General features: G+C 46.8%; 1 protein-coding gene across 6 annotated transcripts in view; it reads right to left on the bottom strand.

Moving 5' to 3' along the window:
- Positions 1-16,303, bottom strand: part of Hspbp1 (HSPA (Hsp70) binding protein 1) — a 22,534-nt gene extending 6,231 nt beyond the window's left edge. The window contains exons 1-4 of one of the 6 annotated variants that reach the window (XM_005369341.3): positions 16,250-16,303; positions 15,549-15,844; positions 12,696-12,900; positions 9,082-9,306 (exon numbers count right to left, since the gene is read on the bottom strand). In XM_005369341.3, the coding sequence (XP_005369398.1) occupies positions 9,082-9,306; positions 12,696-12,900; positions 15,549-15,752 (634 nt within the window). In that variant the 5' untranslated portion in view covers positions 15,753-15,844; positions 16,250-16,303. Of the gene's footprint in view, positions 1-9,081; positions 9,307-12,695; positions 12,901-15,548; positions 15,845-16,109 lie in introns of all 6 variants that reach the window. The other 5 variants (XM_013354505.2, XM_005369339.2, XM_005369340.2 and 2 more) reach the window with 5 other exon arrangements.
- Between the last annotated feature and the right edge of the window lie 2,194 nt (positions 16,304-18,497).

Genomic DNA, 18,497 nt, shown 5'->3' with positions numbered 1-18,497 from the left:
GACCAGGCTGGTCTCGAACTCACAGAGATCCGCCTGCCTCTGCCTCCCGAGTGCTGGGATTAAAGGCATGCGCCACCACCGCCCGGCCTGTTTTCTTTTTTGATACTGTTTTAGTTATATGTGTGCACGTGTGCATGTGAGTGCATGCGCACAGAGACCAGAAATGTGCACATGTGCATGTGAGTGCATGTGCACAGAGACCAGAAGAGGGAGTCAGATGCTTTATAGGCAGCTACAAGCTGCCGATGAGGATGCTAGGAATCAAACTCACATCCTTGTTTTTTGTTTTTTAAAACTGTTGAGCCAGCTCTCCAGCTTCTTTGTTTCCTTTCCTAAGATAATGAATTACTGTATTGTTTTGACTGGCCTTGAACTCATGATTCTCCTAAATCTCCTAAATGCTGCGATTACAATGTGTTACACTATGCCTAAACTTATAATGTCATTTAGGAAAAAAAGAAAAAGAAAAGACCTGGATCTGGTTCAGCAGTTAACAGCACTGGCTGCTCTTGCAGAGAACCCAGGTTTGGCTCCCAGCACCCACATGGCACCTCATGACTCTGTAACTTCAGTTCCAGGAGCCTGAATGCCCTCTTCTGTCCTCTGCAGGCACTTGAACTTGTTGTTTGTTTGCTTGTTTAAAGACTTATTGATTTTATGTACATTGGTGTTTTGCCTGATTGTATGTCTGTATGAGGGTGTTGGATCATCTGGAAATGGACTTAGAGATAGTTGTCAGCTGCCATGTGGCTGATGGGAATTGAACCGGAACCTCTGGTAGAGCAGCCAGTGCTGTTAATCTCTGAGTCACCTCTCCAGCCAGTTTGTTTGTTTTTTACTAGAAGAGGGGTTGTGGTAATGAGCACCTGCAATCTCAGTGTTTGGGAAGTGAAAGGACTAAAGTCAGTCCAAGGCCACCCTGGTCTAAACAGCCAAGACTCTGCAGTGAGAGTGTCTCACAAGGCTGAAAGGAGGGCTGGCGGAACAGGCCAGCCGGTAAACACAATTGCTGCCAAACCTGACCTACAAGAGTAGGACAGAGCTGATTCCCACAAGTTATCTCTGCCCTCTAGTTATGGGTAGTAACACTACAAGTGTATATACACACACGCGCGCGCCTGCACACACACGGGCACACGCATGTACACACATGCACACACACACACATACTAATGAAACATAATAGAAACTTTGAAACTGAAAATAGGGGTACGGAGATGGCCCAGTGGTTAGGAACACTAGCTTTCTTCCAGAAGACCTATGCTTAATTCTCAATACCCATATTACAGGGGCTGTGAGCCACCTGTAACTCCAGTCCCAGGTGACTCTTCTAACCTCCTCTGGCACCGGACACACAGGGTGGTAGCTATTCATGTAGACAAAACACCATACATATAAGATAAATTTAAAAAAATAAGAAAATAGTAAGAATAGCTGGTCATGGTAGCTCATGTCTGTATCCCAGAACTCAGAACTCAAGATCGTCTTCAATGACACAGTGAGTGTGAGGTCGGTCATGACTACCTGCAACCCTATTCAAAATAAAACCAGATAAAACAAATAGATAGCAAAATAATCATGGGTAGAAGATACAAGGCACCATAAATTTAACTGACAAACAGCCTGGAAGCTCTGCCTCCAAAGCAGGAGCAAGCATGGTCCTTGAATCCAGGGTTTCTCTACCTAGACATGGAAGCATGTGGGGCTGGGCCAACCTGTGCCATGGAGCAAGGCTAGATGTGGACTGGTGTAGGGTTCTTCTGTCTTTGTGTTACTTTCATTGGTTATATAAAGAAGCTGCTTGGCCTTTTGAGAGGCCAGCCCTTAGGTGGGTGGAGGAGACAGAACAGAATTCTGGGGGGAAGAAGGTAGTGTGGCAGACGCCATGGTTCTCCCCTCCAAGACGGACGCTGGTCAGACTCATGCCAGTAAGCCACAGTCAAGTGGCAATACACATTAATGGAGATGGGTTAAATTAATATGTGAGAGTTAGCTAATAAGGGGTTGGAGATAATGGGCCAGGCAGTAATCTAATTAATAGAGATTTCCGTGTGATTATTTCAGGTATAAACTAGCCGGGTGGCAGGACAAAAAACAGGCCCATTCCCATTACAACAGTGGACAAGAGCCCTGACCCCAACTCTAACAACTGGACATTCCTCAAGTCATTACCAGTGTCACTGGAGGGCACAGCCACCTTCCACAAGGACCCTGTTACTCACCTCTGCCCTCATTCTCACCCACGTCATTACCACACCCCTGACTCAACTCCCAGCTTCTATGAACCCTGGCTGGGCCCCTGTATCTTCTCCACAACAGAAAGAAGACAGAATGGCTGCTACTGCTCTCAACTGACAGCCAAGGTCATCACCATGGGGCACACTTCTCCCTTAAAAAAGCTTCACTTAACTCTGTGCTGAAAAGAAATGAGATGACAAGTCGGAGGAAGGTTAAACGCACATTACTACATAAAAGGTCAACTAGAAAAGCCGCACGCTGGGTTCCAACTATGTGGCTATGGTGGTTTGAATGAAAATGGCCCCTATAGGTTCATTGGGAGTGGTTCTAGGCAGTGAAATGACTGTATGGTTCCATAATAATGGATATGTGTCACTAGTTATCTGCCCAAACCATGGGGCACACACAACCCTGGACCTCCAATAAAAGCTATGGATTCTAGACAACAACAATATGGTTTATCAGCTGCAGCATGATGTGGGATTCCCCTCTGTATGCTATGAATACCATTGGTTAATAAAGAAGCTGCTTTGGGCCTATTGCAGCGCAGAATAGGGCAAGGTGGGAATTCCAAGCACAGAGAGGTTGAGAGAGTAGGCAGAGTAAAGGAGATGCCATAGAGCCACGCAGGAGAAAGATGCCCATGTGCCAGTACTGGTAAACCACAAGCCTTGTGGTGAAATATAAAATAGAAATGGGTTAATTTAAGATGTAAGAGCTAGCTAGAAATACATTTAAGCTACTGGCTAAACAATATTGCAATTAATATAGTTTCTGTGTGATTATTTCGGGTCTGAGCAGCTGGGAAACGAACAAGCAGCCTCCGCCTACAGGAGCAAGTGTACCTCTGTCTGGGTGCTGATAAGGAGGTAGACTGTGTGGGCACACAACCTCCATTTTGCTATGAATCTAAAACTGCATCCCACATCAGTGTTCAAGGCTATGCTAGGCCATGTGAGACCCTGTGTTAAAACAAAATAAGCAGGGGCTTGAGATGACTCAGTTGATTAAGAATGTTTGCTGTCCTTCCAGAGCATCTGAGTTCAGTTCTCAGTCTTCAGTGGGTACTGCACACCCACCTGCAATTACAACTCCAGGGGATCTGATGCTCTCTTCTGGGTTCTATAGGGACCTGCCCTCCCAGGTACACATACACATAAGTAAGAATAAAACAGGAAGATTGCTGCAAGTCTGAGGCCTGCTTGGGCTATATAGGGAGTTATACAATGGGTTACAGTAAGACTCTGTCTCAAAAAAACGGGCTACCAAAATGGCTCAACAGGTAAAGGCACTTGCCATCAAGCCTGATAACCGGCGTTTAATTCCAGGAACCCCACTGTTAGAAGGTGAGAACCAACTCCCGCAAGTCGCTTTTAGACCACATTTGCACTATGTACATGTGCCCAAAAAAAAAAAAAAAAAAAGGCTGGGCAGCAGTATCACAGCCTTTAATCCCAGCACTCAGGAGACAGGGGCAGGCGTATCTCTATGAGTTCAAGGCCAACCTGGTCTACTGGTCTACAAAAGCTAGTTCCAGGACAGGCTTCAAAGCTACAGAGAAACCCTGTCTCGAAAACCTATATATATATATTCCTAAAACAAGAGCCAGATGTAATCTTAGTATTTGGGTGGTAGAGGCAGAGGATCGCGAGGCTATCCTTGGCTATATGGCAAGTTCAAGGTCAGTCTGGAACACACAAGACACAGTCTGAAAAAGAAGAGAAAAGACAAGACTAGTAAGGTGGCTCAGAGGGTAAAAAAAAAAAACACTTGTGGCACCAACAGACTGGCTTGGGGGAGGGGACAGCAGAAGCAGGGATCAGGCAACAGAAGTGCATGTGTATCTCCCTAGCCTTCCCTGTCCTTCCCCCACCCCAGGCCCTCACACACATGACTCCGAGTGACCCATCTCTGAGTCTCTGAAACCCTTTCTCTGTGGGAACAAAGAACCACTCACAAACATGAAGTGACAAGGCAACCAAGTCTGTGCCCTCACCAGAGAGGGGCAGGAGTGCAGTAATGTCCCTGCCTCCAGCAGTGGGAGCCTACTGGTTCCTAGCACAGAGCCCTCAAAGGAGGCCACACAAGGGCCATACTATAAAGTCACCCAATGAAGGACAGATGCCACTCAACCGTACACTTTAAAGAGGTTATGTGAACTCTACTATTGTGTGAAGAAAAAAGAGAGCCAAGGCTGTCCAGGATGTGCTGGGCAAAGCCATCCAGGTGGTCAGTTACCAGGTACATGCAAATGAGCAGAAAAAGGGGGCTTCTGTGTATATGGCTGCATATTACAAGAACACGCAGTGCATGTCTGTATATTACGTACACACACACCCACACACACTTATACTTACAGAAACATGTAACATGTACAGGAAAGCAACCAGGTGTCTGGGACACTGTACTGTGAGCAATATAACTTTTTACAGACTTCTCTATTGCTTGTTTTGTTTTCATTTTCTTTTCTCCTCTACCCTCTGAATCGCCCTCTGTCCCTCTCCCCGGGATCTCACATAGCCCAGGCTATCTTTGAACTCACCATTTACTCAAGGATAACCTTGAACTTCTAATCCTCCTGACTCCACCTCTCCACCCACCAAATGCTGAGGTGATGTGCACATGCTCCCACACATGGTTTATGTGGTACTGGGGACCAAACCCGGGGCTTCCTGTATGCCAGGAACGCACTCTACCAACTGAGCTACATCCTCCGCTGTGTCTTATTAGCCTTAAACCTTCAAGGTGTGGCCCAAGCTACCTCAAGCTTGCAGGCATCCCCCATCGGCTCCCAAATGCTTACCAACATTCTTAGTACTCTGGATTTGTAATATTATCGAATGTCTTCACTGGAGGCAGGGGTACTTAAGACATTCTTACTGTAGACATCAGGCTGTCCTGGAACTCATAGAAATTCTCCTGCCTCAGCCTCCCATTTACCAGAATTACAGGTGTGAATCACTACATTCACCTTTAAGATTTATTACTTGTTTTTCTAAAAAGGAGGACTGGACATGTTGGAGAGATGGCTCAGTGGTTAAGAACACTTACTACCCTTCCAGAGGGCCCAAGTTAAGTTCCCAGCACTCCATCAGATGGCTCCCAACCACCTATAACTCCAGACCCAGGGAATCCAATGCTTCTAGGCTCTGTGGGCACCGACACCCATGTGCATGACCCTACACATAGAAATATGCATATCCAAAAATAAAAATAAATTAAAAAATAGGAATCAGATGGCAATGGGGCAGCAGTAGAGGTGGTGGCAGCGGCAGCAGCACCGGCAGCAGCATCGGCAACTTGGGCAGCAAAGGCAGATGGATCCCTGAGTTGGAGACCAGTCTGGTCTGCAGAGCCAAAGTTACACAGAGAAACTCTGTCTCAGGAAACAAAAACAAACAAACAAACAAAAAAAAAAAAACAAGAATAATAGGGCACCTTTAATCCCAGCACTTGGGAGGCAGAAGCAGGCAGGTCTTTGTGAGTTTGAGGCCAGCCTGGTTTAGAGGGCTAGTTCCAGGATAGGTAGGGCTGTTACACAGAGAAACCCTATCTCAAAAAATGAATGAAAGAAAGAAAGAAAGAAAGAAAGAAAGAAAGAAAGAAAGAAAGAAAGAAAGAAAGAAAAATGGGGACTGAAAAGATGGCTCAGCAGTTAAGAGCACTTATTGCTCTTGCAGAGAAGACCTAGTTCGGTTTCTAGTACCCACATGGCAGCTCAACCTCAACTGAAACTTGAGCTTGAGAAGATACAATACCCTTTCTGGCCTCCTTAGGCACTGTACACATGTAGTACACACATATACATGCAGGCAAAAAAATTCATGCACATAAAAAGAATACAAGTAATAAATCTAAAATAAGAAGCTAAAACTTATTAGAAGAAAGCCTTGCAAGTCCCTCTCCAGCCAGCTCCAGGTCCAGCGGCAGCAGAACTGGGGCACAAAGTCCTTTTCCTTACCCTGGAGCTAGGCTATCATGTGTCTGTCCCTCCAGACCTTCTTCCTGCCCCAGATTAACAAGCCTCCTCCCTAGTGAAAGCCTGTCTGCCCAAGCCTCCCTAGGTCTTCCCACCAGCCCCTGTGTCCCAGGAACATATGCCCTTCTGCTGCGAGCAACTCACATGGGGACCAGAGCTCAAGACACAGGAGAGGGTAGAGGCTCCTCCCACATACTTCCTCTCTCTTTTTCTCTGTCTCCCCAACTCCCTCTCCTCTCCACAGTCTAGCTTTGTAACTCTCTTTGGCCTCAAACACAAGGCAATTCTGCATCCCGGGATTACGAGTATAGGTCACTAGGCCTGGATTTACACATCCTGTTTCAAAGACAGTGTGTAACTGCTAGAGCTAAGAAAAGTCGGACTGGGGATGTTGGTCGGTTGGTGGTAGGATGCTTCCTTAGCATTCATGAAGCCCTGGGTTCAGTTTTCATTAGCCAAGCATGGTGGTGCATGTGTAGAATCTCAGAGCCCTAGAAAGATACAGGCAAGAGAATGAGATATTAAAGGTCATTTTCTGATATAGAGAGAGTTCAAGGCCAACCTGGTATACAGGAGATCCTGTCTCAAAAATGGAAAGAAGCCAGGTGTGGTAGTGCATGTCTCTAATCCCAGCACCTGAGAACAGAGGCAGGAGAATCTCCGAGTTCAATGCTAGCTAGTTCCAGGATAATCACGGCTACACAGAGAAAATCTGTCTTGGAAAAGAAAAGAAGAAACAGTCAGTCGGGCAGTGGTGGTGCATACCTTTAAACCCACTTGGGAGGCAGAGGCAAGGATCTCTGTGAGTTCTAGGCCAGCATGGTCTACAAAGCAAGTTCCAGGACAGCTAGGACTGTTACATAGTGAAACCCTATCTCAAAAAAATCAAAAAGAAAAAATGAAAGAGAGAGAGAGCTGACCTTGCAGAGATAAACAAGGAGTCCCCGTATGTCCTTGCAAGCCCACTCCCAGGTACATACCCCAAGAAAGGGAACATGTCGACAGACAAGACTTGCAACCCCTGCTCACAACAGCAGAACAGCCAAGAGGCTGAGACAACCCAGACGCCCACTGGCAGATGGACAGATAAACAAATGTGCTGTGCTGATGCGCTGGAATGTCATTCAGTCATAAAAAGGACTGAAGTACTGACGCATGCCACAACAAGGATGAACACCACGTCAGTGAAAGAACCCAGAAGCAAAAGGCCATTTGGGGCACACAGTTCTGCTTACAGGAAATGTCACGGACAGGCAAACCCTCCGACACACTAGACTAGTGGCTGTAAGAGCTGAAGTTAGCATATGGGAGGGATCGCTGTATGCTGACCTAGCCCAGCTGGAGGCGATAAATGTTACAAAGTTGAAAGGGGTGCACAACCTTGTGAATACACTGAAAAATACTACATTGTGCAATCGAAAAAGATATATTTAGCTGGGCCTGGAGGCATAGGCTATAATCCAAGCTACTTGGAATATGGAGGCAGAAGGATGACAAGTTCAAGTCTTGCTTGGACTATAGAGTGAGTTCAAGACCAACCTAGGAAAACACAGCAAGATCCTGCCTCAAAAGAAAAAGGTAAAGAGAGCTGGGGGTGTACTTTGGAGTACTTGTCGACACAAAGCCCTGGGCTGAAGCCCAGCACCCCATAAGCTAAGCATGGTTTATGTGGTACAGGTTTGGCATCTCAGCACTCCAGGGAAATGTGAAGAGGATGACTGTAGGAGAGGCATCCATAAGGTACAACCCCTCCCTAAGAATCTCTAGTCCATGGTGGCTAGGGGAGGGAGTAGGAGGAACCATATTCCTCGATGCTGTGGCCATTGGTAAGTTGCCCTGGCTTAGGTAAATAATCACCCACTGGAGCTCTTAAGAACAACCCAAATTAAATGCAGTGGATCAAAAAAAACAAAACAACAGGGGCTAGAGAGATGGCTCAGAGGTTAAAGACACTGACTGCTCTTCCAGAGGTCCTGAGTTCAATTCCCAGCAACCACACGGTGGCTCACAACCATCTACAATGAGTTATGGTGCCCTCTTCTAAGAAGGAGAAAGAACACTGTATTGTATATGTAATAAATAAAATCTAAAAAAAAAGTTGAAAGCAGGAGGGGACTTGTTAGCGAATGAATTTCTGTGAGTTCGAGGCTGGCCTGGTCTATATGGCAAGTCCCAGGCCAGCCAGAAATACATAGTGATACTATCTCAAAAAAAATTATTATTATTATTACACACACACACACACAGACACACACCGAATAAAATAGGGTTGAGGGCCTGAATTCAATCCCTACAGACCACATGGTGGAAAGAGACAAATACACGACATAAATAAATTATAAAAATAAAAACCTAACATTAAACAAGCGCTCTACAATGCTGGTTTTCTTTCTGTTCCCAAGCTGGCACCTACATCTGAACTAAACGTCTCTGTCCACGCTTTGGTTCCCTTGCTTCCCAGGTTGTAAGGACAGAGTATAGAGGTACACACTGAGGGACTCTGCCCTGTCTGGAGAAGTGTTAGTTGATGTAACTGGGGAATGCCTGTGACTACAGCCGGTGGAGGCCACAAACACAGCTCAGTTTCCTACAGCATACAGGATGGTCCCAGTGGCAGAAAATGAGCTGACCCCAAACATGGACAAAGACTCTGATACGTGAGGTGCTCAAGCTGGACCACGAGGTCTTCTCCCACCACTGCCCAGGAATTGGTGGTCTCTGGCTCTGACTTCACTTCTCTGGCTCTGGCACCTCACAGAGTCCCAGCAGAAACAGGAATCAAAGAATAAAGGAAGCACCCAACCCTTTATCCCTTGTGGATCCAGCAAGTCCCAGGCCCTCCCCCAGCAATCCTGGACACTCACAGGAGATGGCGAAGAGGGCCTTGACGCGTACCGTGTCGCAGGAGTCCCGGTCGAGCAGTCGAAGCAGCTTGCGCAGGGCACCCAAGCCCAACACCTGTTCCTGAATGGCTGCAACATTCTGACTGCATGTGCCGATGAGCTGTGCTGCCCTCCAGCGCAGCCCTGCAGCCCCTGCCTCTAGGTACCGGCCCACCAGCAGGTGCATGCCTGACAGCTGGCAGAAATCTACAAACAGAAGAGAAGAAAACTGTCAACGCCCCCAGTTCACAGGCTGACCTCTCACGCCTTACTGTCTGACTATATTTAAAAACAGAGTATGAGAGAGAGGGCTGATAAATGGGTGTGGGGACTCGCTTGGGAATGATTAAAAATTCTGAAAGTGAAACAGGTCTGGGGCTAAGGTTGTAGCTCAGTTAGCAAAGTGCTTACCTAGCACTCATGCCCTGGGTTTGAGTCTCAGAACCTCATGAAACAGGCTTAGTGGCACACTTAGCACTCAGGAAGCAGGAAGAGCAGTCCTAGGTCATCCTCAGCTACATAGGAAGTTTAAGGCCAGCCTGGTATATATAAGACTCTGTCATAAATTGAGCCATAAGCCGGGCGGTGGTGGCGCACGCCTTTAATCCCAGCACTTGGGAGGCAGAGGCAGGTGGATCTCTGTGAGTTTGAGACCAGACCTGAGCTAGTTTTTGGACAGGCTCCAAAACCACAGAGAAACCCTGTCTCGAAAAACCAAAAAACCAAAAAACAAAAAAACAAGTTGAGCCATAGTGATGCAGTCCTTTAATCCCAGCACTTGGGAAGCAGAGGAAGCAGACCTCTTTGAATCTTTGAGTTCAAAACCAGCCTGGTCTACAGAGTTAGTTCCAGGAGCTACAAAGAGAAATCCTGCCAGGTCACAAAACAGATGGGGAGGCCGGGCAATGGTGACACACGCCTTTAATCCCAGCACTCGGGAGGCAGAGGCAGGCGGATCTCTGTGAGTTCGAGGCCAGCCTGGTCTACAAGAGCTAGTTCCAGGACAGGCTCCAAAGCCACAGAGAAACCCTGCCTCGAAAAAAAACAAAAAAACAAACAAAAAAAAAAACAGATGGGGAGAAACTGGGGGTACATGACTTATAATCCTCTGAGACAGGAGGATCAAAAGTTCAGTATGGGCTACAGAGGGCATTCAAGGCCAGCCTGGCAATTTTATGAGACCCTCCCTCAAAATGCAAAATGAAAAGAAGGCTTGCAAAATAAAAAGAAGGCTAGCAATATAGCTCAGTAGCAATGTGCTTGCCTGACGTGCCTGAGGTCCTAAATTCCATCCTATACCACACACAAAAACATTTTGAAAGCTGGCAGATGATAGCTGCGCAGTATTATGAATATTCTGAAGGCTGCCCAGTGCGCTGGCACAAGCCTATAATTCCAGCACTGATAAGGCAGAAACAGGAGGATTGCTACAAGTTCAAGGTCAGCTAGGGTGTTATACAAAGACTGCCTCAAGGGGCTGGAGAGATAGCTCAGAGGTTAAGAGCCACCTTCCAGAGATCCTGAGTTCAATTCCCAGCAACCACATGGAGGCTCACAACAATATGTACTGATATCTGGTACTCTCTTCTGTCAGGCATGTGTACATGCAAGCAGAAGACTGTGTACTTAATAAATAAATCTTTTTAAAAAAGAAAAAAAATAGTGTTGGAGAGATGGCTCAGTGGTTAAGAGCACCAGAGGCTCTTCCAGATGTACTGAGTTCAATTCCCAGCAATCGCATGGTGGCGCTCAACCATCTATAGTGTGATCTGATGCCCTCTTCTAGCATAAAGGTATACATGCAGATAGAGCACTCATACAAAAAATAAAGAGATAGATTTAAAAAAAGAGAGAGAGAGAAGAAAAAAATCAGTAAAATAAAATAAATGAATACTACAGAATTATATACTTGAAATGGTGATTTCGGTTTTGCGACCTTTTTTCCACTTGCTTATCTACTGGGGGAGACATGCACACTGTCACGGTCCCACTTGGGAGGTCAGAAGACAACCTCTGGGAGCAGGTTCTCTCCTTTCACAATATGAGCTCCAGGAACTGAACTCACGTCACTTTTAGTGACACACACCTGTACCAGCACTGGGGTGGTAATGGAAGGACGATTAGGAGCGCAAAGCCACCCCAGTTACACAGCAAGCTTGAAGGTAGCCTAAACAGCCCGAGAATTTGTCTCAACAATAGTAACAAAAAGAATGTGGGAAAAAAAAAAAAAGAATGTGGGAGCCGGGCGGTGGTGGCGCATGCCTTTAATCCCAGCACTCGGGAGGCAGAGGCAGGCGGATGGATCTCTGTGAGTTCGAGGCCAGCCTGGTCTACAAGAGCTAGTTCCAGGACAGGAACCAAAAGCTACAGAGAAACCCTGTCTCGAAAAATAAAAAATAAAAAAAAAAAGAATGTGGGGTTTTGCAGGGGGAGGGGGACACACTTTTAATCCCAGCACTCAGGAGGCAGAGGCAGGCAGATCTCCATGAGTTTCAGGCCAGCCTGGTCTATAGAGCGAGTTCCAGGACAGGCTCCAAAGCTAGAGAAACCCTGTCTCTAAAAACAAAAACAAAACAAAACAAGACAAAAAATGGTTCAGTGGTTGAGAACTCTTGTATTTGTTCTTCAGAGGACCCTGGTAGTTCCCAACACCCACAAAAAGGTAGATCACAACTGTCTGTAACTCCAGTTCCAAGGGACCTAAAGTCCTCTTCTAGCCCACATGTGGTACATATATACATACATGCAGGCACTCACACATACACCTACAGTAAAATACAGAGCACATGCCTTGCCTTTAATACTGGGAGGCACATGCCTTTAACCCTTGGAAAGCAGAAGCACGTAAATATCTGTGAGTTTGAGCCCAGCCTGGCCTACAGAGTTCCAAGCCAGCTGGGCTACATAGTGAGATCTTGTCTTATTAAAAATAAATAAATAATAAAAATAGGCCACGTGTGGTGACACACACCTTTAATCCCAGAACTCGGGAGACAAGCATGGTCTACAAGAGCTAGTTCCAGGACAGTTAGGACTGTTACACAGAGAAATCCTGTCACAAAAAAAAAAAAAAGAACCCCAAAAAAAGATAAATAAAAGAGGTATATGTATTTAAAAAAAGAATGTGACCTGTGACCTACAGAAAGCCATGTCCCACCCTAGAACCACACAAGTCCCACTTGCCAGGACTCCTGTCTGTTCTGACCAGGTTAGCACAATCTTACCTCAGAACCACTACTTGAATGCTTTTTCCAAACCAGATATAATCCCAAGACACACCCTTGCTCAGGTCTCTGATCAACGCTGTACCTCAAGGTGGCCTCACTTTACCACCCCACCCCAAATTCCTCCTTCCTCATCCTCTACAGAGAGGCAGTAGATGGCCAGCAGATTAGAGGGCGAATAATCCATCTCAGGGCTTAACAGGGAAGTAGCAGAACCAACCGGCTCCACAGTAACTTGGCAGGGTGCAAGAAGGCCCTTGTTGCTGTGGTAACCATGGGGAGAGACTGGGAGGAGATGGTGCTGATCCAGGAGAGAAGGGCTGCAGGCTGAGCCATATGGGATATGGGCACTCTGGGGAGGGGGTGGGGTACCTGCCGCATTATCCATGTTCTCGCACAGGTCTGCCAGCAGCTCTAGTGCCCCTTCACGCTCCTGCTGGTCAGTGGCTAGCTCAGCTTCACCAGCAGTTGGGGGTGTGGGCTGGGACAGCACCCGGAGGCAGCTCTTCATCTGCTCCACCTCCTCTCGCTGGCCCCGGAAGGCGGCCGACATGGCTTCCTGCAGCCACTGACGTCTCTAGGGAAGAAGAAAAGAGGGTGGAGAGAGAAGCAGAAGTCTCTCAGTGATTACCTGAATGGTGATATTAATATGACATATTGGAAAAGCACGGTGGTCTCATTCTATAGTTCAGTCTGGCTTCCAACTCACAGCAATCCTCCTGCCTCGGCCTCCCAACTGCTGGGATTAAAAGCATGTGCCACCATCATCAGCAGGGATACACTTTTTACTCACAAATTCTTTCCTAGTACTAGGGACTCGGTACTGAAACAGAACAGTTAAAGAAAAAAGAAAAAAAGTGCCTTTCAGGGGGTGTGGGCAGTGAACAGAGAGAAAGGCTAGAGGAAAATAAAGAGAGCATGTAGTATGTAACATGATATGATAATGTGACAAGCACTGTGGGGTAAGAACAAACACATTGGAGAACCAAGGGAGTGGAGGTAGGCCTGCAGAACTAAATGGGGTCATCATTTAGAAGTGTAAGCAATGAAATCAGCCACAGAATAACTATGTGGATACTAGGAAGAATAGTCAAGGCTGAGGAAACCATCAGGAGGCCAAGGTAGGTGAAGCAACGTTAAACAAGGGAGGAAAAAAGTTGTGGAGAGAGAAACACCTGCTGTGGAATAATCCTGTACACTGTGAAAATGGGCAGCTCACATTGTTAACAAAAAGCTGATGGGGCCAGTAGCAAGGCAGGAAGTATAGGCAGGACAACCAAACTAAGGACTGGAGAGAAAGAGGGCAGAGAGAGGAGTCACCAGGAAACAGAGAAAGCAAGATGTGATGGAGGACAGGTAAAGCCACTAATCACATGGCAATACATAGATTAGCAGAAATAGGTTAATTTAAGTTGTAAAGAGCTAGTTACTAATAAGCCTGAGCTATCAACCGAGCATTTATAATGAATAAGACTCTCTTGTGGTTATTTGGGAAGCGGCTGCTGGGCCAGGAGAACTTCGCCCACAAATACCCCAGGAAAAGAGCAGGTTGGATCCTATAGCCAGTAGGAAAGACCTAGATTTTGTTCTGAATGAGGTGGGTGGAGCTACCAAAGTTCTCAGCAAAGAGGAAGAAACACGGACTGAGAAGTGTAAAAATAGAGACAATAAGCTTAAGTAGGAGACTAAGTAGTCCATGCAAGAGAAAAGGTGATGGAGCTAATTGTGAAGGCATATGCCTGTAATCCCAGCACTAGGGAGGGGGAGGCAGGAGAATTGGAAGTTCAAGAACAACCTCAACTATGTATCAATGTGAGAAATGGCCAGATCCTGGGCTGTGAAAAGAGAACCAACTGAACAGCTAAGGTATAAGGAGAGAAAGAGGAGCCAGGATGATGCCAGGGTTCTGTCCTGAGCAACTAGCAGCTGGGGAGGGGGAACACATGACACATCCAATGATGTCAGGTTGGAGGATCTGCTACACAACCAGGGAAAACACTGAGTAGGTACCCTCATGGCTGGGGCAGAGGTCTTTGCATCTCTGCTCTATTGACACTCTGAGCTGGATGTTTCTGGAGTGTGACAAATGTCTTTAGAACTACGTGAGGTTGAAGAGCATCCCCAGCCTGCACTCTCCTCCAAGAATGGCTCTGTGAGTTCCAGGACAGCTAGGACTCTTACACAGAAAAACCCTGTCTCGAAAGAAAAAAAGAAAAAGAAGGAAGGCATACAGGCAGGCAGGCTCTACCCATTGCTAATTGTCCTCTGGAAAATTAAAAAAAAAAAAAAATAGAAAGTATAGAGAATGGGAAGAAATCAACAAAGGACACCAACAAGGACAAGTGAGCACAGAGGAAAACTAGAAGGCTACATTGTCCCAAAAGGGGCACCTCAAGAGGGCTGAAACCACCGGCACAACCTGTAATCCCAGTACTTTGGAGGTGGAGGCAGGGGGATCAGCAGGGCAAGGTCATTTTGGCTAGTTTGGTCTGGATGAGACCTCAATCTCGAAAAAGGAAAGAAAGTGGGGGGGGGGGCAAACGATCTCATTGTTCTGTGCCTGTCTCCTCCTAGAGCTGTATATGGTTAGTGACACGGTATCTATAGATTGTTCTATAGTGTAATTGAACTGCTACACTATTTCTATGTATAGCAACTGTCAGCTGAAAAATTATATGTAAAATTCCTACCAACCTTCAAGACAACTCTGTCAGTTTTATTATAGTTATTCTGGATACACTGATTTAAAAAAAAAAATCTGAGACACAGAAAGGATGTGCCTTGCCCAACCAAGGTCATGGCTGGCTACTGGCAAAGCCCAACTGTACAGTATGTTGAGTACAGTCCAGTCTAAGCTGGAACATCAGAACTGATTATGAAACACTGTCATTGCTATCACCATCAATTTGAAAACACGAGGATTGGAAAGATTAAATAATATACCCAAGGTCACATTTGTAGGGACAAGGCTGAATCCAGATCTGCCTCATTCCAGAGAACCCTAACTTTTTTTTTCTCTTTTCCCTCATCACGAGACTATTCTGCTCCCAGAACAAGGCTGTGATCAGACACTTCACAGCTGACCTTCAGCCTACCATGATGCCACACTTAGACTCTTGCGCACCACCCAGAGAGACAACAGCTTCTAGCTCACTAAGCCACTCTCCCCAAGACACTTACATCCCTAGACCCCTCATGCCAGCCTCTTGGGTCCTCATACTTTACCTCCTCGCTCATGGGTTCTGGCGGAGGGTCTGGCTCCTCAGAGCCCGCAGTAATAGCCATCTGCAGCAAGCCTTGAAGGTTCCGTGGAGGTCGGGGATTGCCTGAACCTCCCGCTGAGGAGCCGCTGCCCCCTGAAGAGCAGCCCTGGGAGGCCGGAGGCAGGGCGAGGGGGAGGCGACTGCCCCCAGAGCCTTTGTCTGCCATGGAGCTTTTATGAAGGGAGAATGTATTGAAGGAAGATGATGGTCACCGCTAAGGCGGTTCTGGCATCCGATGGGTAGACTCTTGAGGGTCTGCTGAAAAGGTGGTGTTTTGGGAGTGTTAGGGGCCTCCTCATGATTCCAAACCATTTTGCCTGCAACTACCTTAATCATAACCCCCTTCCCCTCCTTCATACCCACAGGACCCTTCCCCAAATCCAGATGCCCCTCCTTCCTCCCTAGCAACAAGCCCCACCCACTCTCCCTGGCAACGAGCCCCCCCAGGATTCACATCTTGCGTCCTAGTCTCTTAGCAACTCCACTGCCCCGCCTCCATGGCAACAAGCCTTCTCTCAGTCACCTTAGCAACAAGTCTCCTCCCTTGTCTTGGAAGAGGGGCACCCCAGTGGGGCTGATCTCACCTTCCCGGGTCTACAGTCACTACCACGCCTAAAGACAGACTCGCCTGCACCTGACTCTGGTGGGCGCCGCCATATTTACCGGAAATACGCAGGGTCTCACTCGGAAGTACCTCACGCCGAGGTTTGCCCGGTTCTAAGCAGCACCTCTCGGCGGATGTGGCGCTTAGCTCCGCCTCTCTCGACTAGGCCCCTCCCCATTGCCACACACCCCCATTCGCGTATCTGTTATAAGCCCCGCCCCCTGGCTCCTTTATGCACCTTAGAGAACGCGGAGCTCTTACTTGAAAAGCAAACCCCTCCCCTTCCAGGAATAGACTCCGCCCACACCCGTATTCCCCGCCTCTGTTCTAGGCCTTTCGGCCTTTCCCCGTCAAGTCCCGCCTCTTTCTTAAGTACCTGGACCATCAACCTGGCCCGTTTGGCCGCAGAGGCCACGCCCGTTCGCTGCTATAGGTCAGACCGGTTTGTACCTCTCGCTAAACTGCAGTTTCTACTGGAGTCTTGGGGGTCTTGCTCCTAGTACCATGGCACTCAGTCTCACCTTTTTCTTGGCCTCAGTTTCCCCATTTATTACTGGCTTCAGTGTGGACCACTCTCTGTGAGTGGTGTGTGTCTCTGTGAGGCTAAGCATGGTGTGTGGGGGAAGCAGACAACATCAGGTATCTTTCTCCTTCAATCTCCCCTTATTTTTTTTTTTTATCGTTTTTTAAATTTTGTTTGTTTTTTGTTTTTCGAGACAGGTTTCTCTGTGTAACAGTCCTAACTGTCCTGGAACTAGCTCTTGCAGACCAGGCTGGCCTTGAACTCACAGATCCGCCTGCCTCTGCCTCCCGAGTGCTGGGTGAAATTTCTTTTAAAGATTGTTTTTAATTATGTAGATGGGGGTATGCGCGAAAATGCAGTTTCCTGTAGAACTAGAGACATAGAATCCCCTGGAGCAAGAATTAAAGACGGTTCTTGAGATACCCAATATAGGTGCTAGGAACCAAACTCAGGTCCATCTGCTCCAAGAACAATAAGTACTCTTGACTGCTGAGCCATCTCTCCAGTCCCTCAAATTATTATTATTATTATTTTTTAGAGTTATCTATTTTGTAGAATGCTTTGCCTACATGCTCGTGTGTACACCATATGCGTCTCTGTTGGATTGCCTGGAGCTGGAGTTATGGATAGTGAGAGCTATCATGTGAACCTAAGGTTTTAGCAAGAGCAGTAAAACAACAAGGCTCCTAACCACCGAGCTCTCTCTGGCCCACCCCCTTTTGTTTTTGTTTTGGAGTTTGGCTGGATTTTTGTTGTTGTTGTTTTGTTTTGTTTTGAGACAGGATCTCACTATGTAGCCTTGGCTGATCTAGAGTTCAACTTGATCAGGCTGCCCTCAAAATCATAAATATCCACATGCCTCAGCATTCTGAGTGCTGGGTTTAAAGGTATGCATCCACATACCTGGCTTATTTTATTCTTTTTATTTTATGTATGAGTATGTGTGTGCGTGTGTGTATGTGTGTGTGCGTGTGAGTGTGTGTGTGCATGTTTGGTGCCCTTGTGGTCCAGAAGATGAGATCTGTTCCCTGGAACTCTTACTACTGTGGTTTAAAAATATCTTGATGAGTTAAACAACACGCATTTTTTTTTTAATTTTTTTTTTTTTGGTGTTTCGAGACAGGGTTTCTCTGTGGCTTTGGAGCCTGTCCTGGAACTAGCTCTGTAGACCAGGCTGGTCTCGAACTCACAGAGATCCGCCTGCCTCTGCCTCCCGAGAACAACACGCATTTTTATACTACAGTTGTGAAAGGCAGAAGTCTAAAATCAAGGTGACGACAGGAGTCCTTCTTGAGGCCTTGGTGCAAAGCTGCTTTCCATCCCTTTAACAGTTTCTAGGAGTCACTGTACTTTCCGCACCTGTGGCCACTCCCTTTGGCCTCTGCTTGCGTTTTCTCATCACCTTGTCTGATCCTCATCCTCCATCATCCTTCTTACTAGGATCTTGTTATTATGAGGGACTCACACCCACCAAGATACACCAGGATGTTCTCTTTGCCTTGGGATCCTTAACAGAGAGCAGGGTGTGGTGGCACACACTTTAAACTCAGCACTCAGGATGCAGGTGCAGTCAAACTTCTGTGAGTTTGAGGAGAGCTTTGCCTATTTAGCAAGTCCCAGCCCAACCAAGGCCTTATAGTAAAACCCTGTTGCCCCTCCAGAAAAATTCTTAATTGAATCTCAACTTCAAAGTTTCTTTTGGTAATAAGGTCACATAGTCACAGGTTCTGGGAATTAGGGTTTTGTTGTTGTTGTTGTTGTTGTTTTGGGGGTTTTTTTTGGTT

This window comes from Microtus ochrogaster, unplaced genomic scaffold, assembly GCF_000317375.1.
Source record: "Microtus ochrogaster isolate Prairie Vole_2 unplaced genomic scaffold, MicOch1.0 UNK47, whole genome shotgun sequence".
In the NCBI taxonomy this organism is placed as follows: Eukaryota; Metazoa; Chordata; class Mammalia; order Rodentia; family Cricetidae; genus Microtus; species Microtus ochrogaster.
Note: the sequence above shows the minus strand (reverse complement) of the source record. Positions and strands in the feature narration are given on the sequence as shown.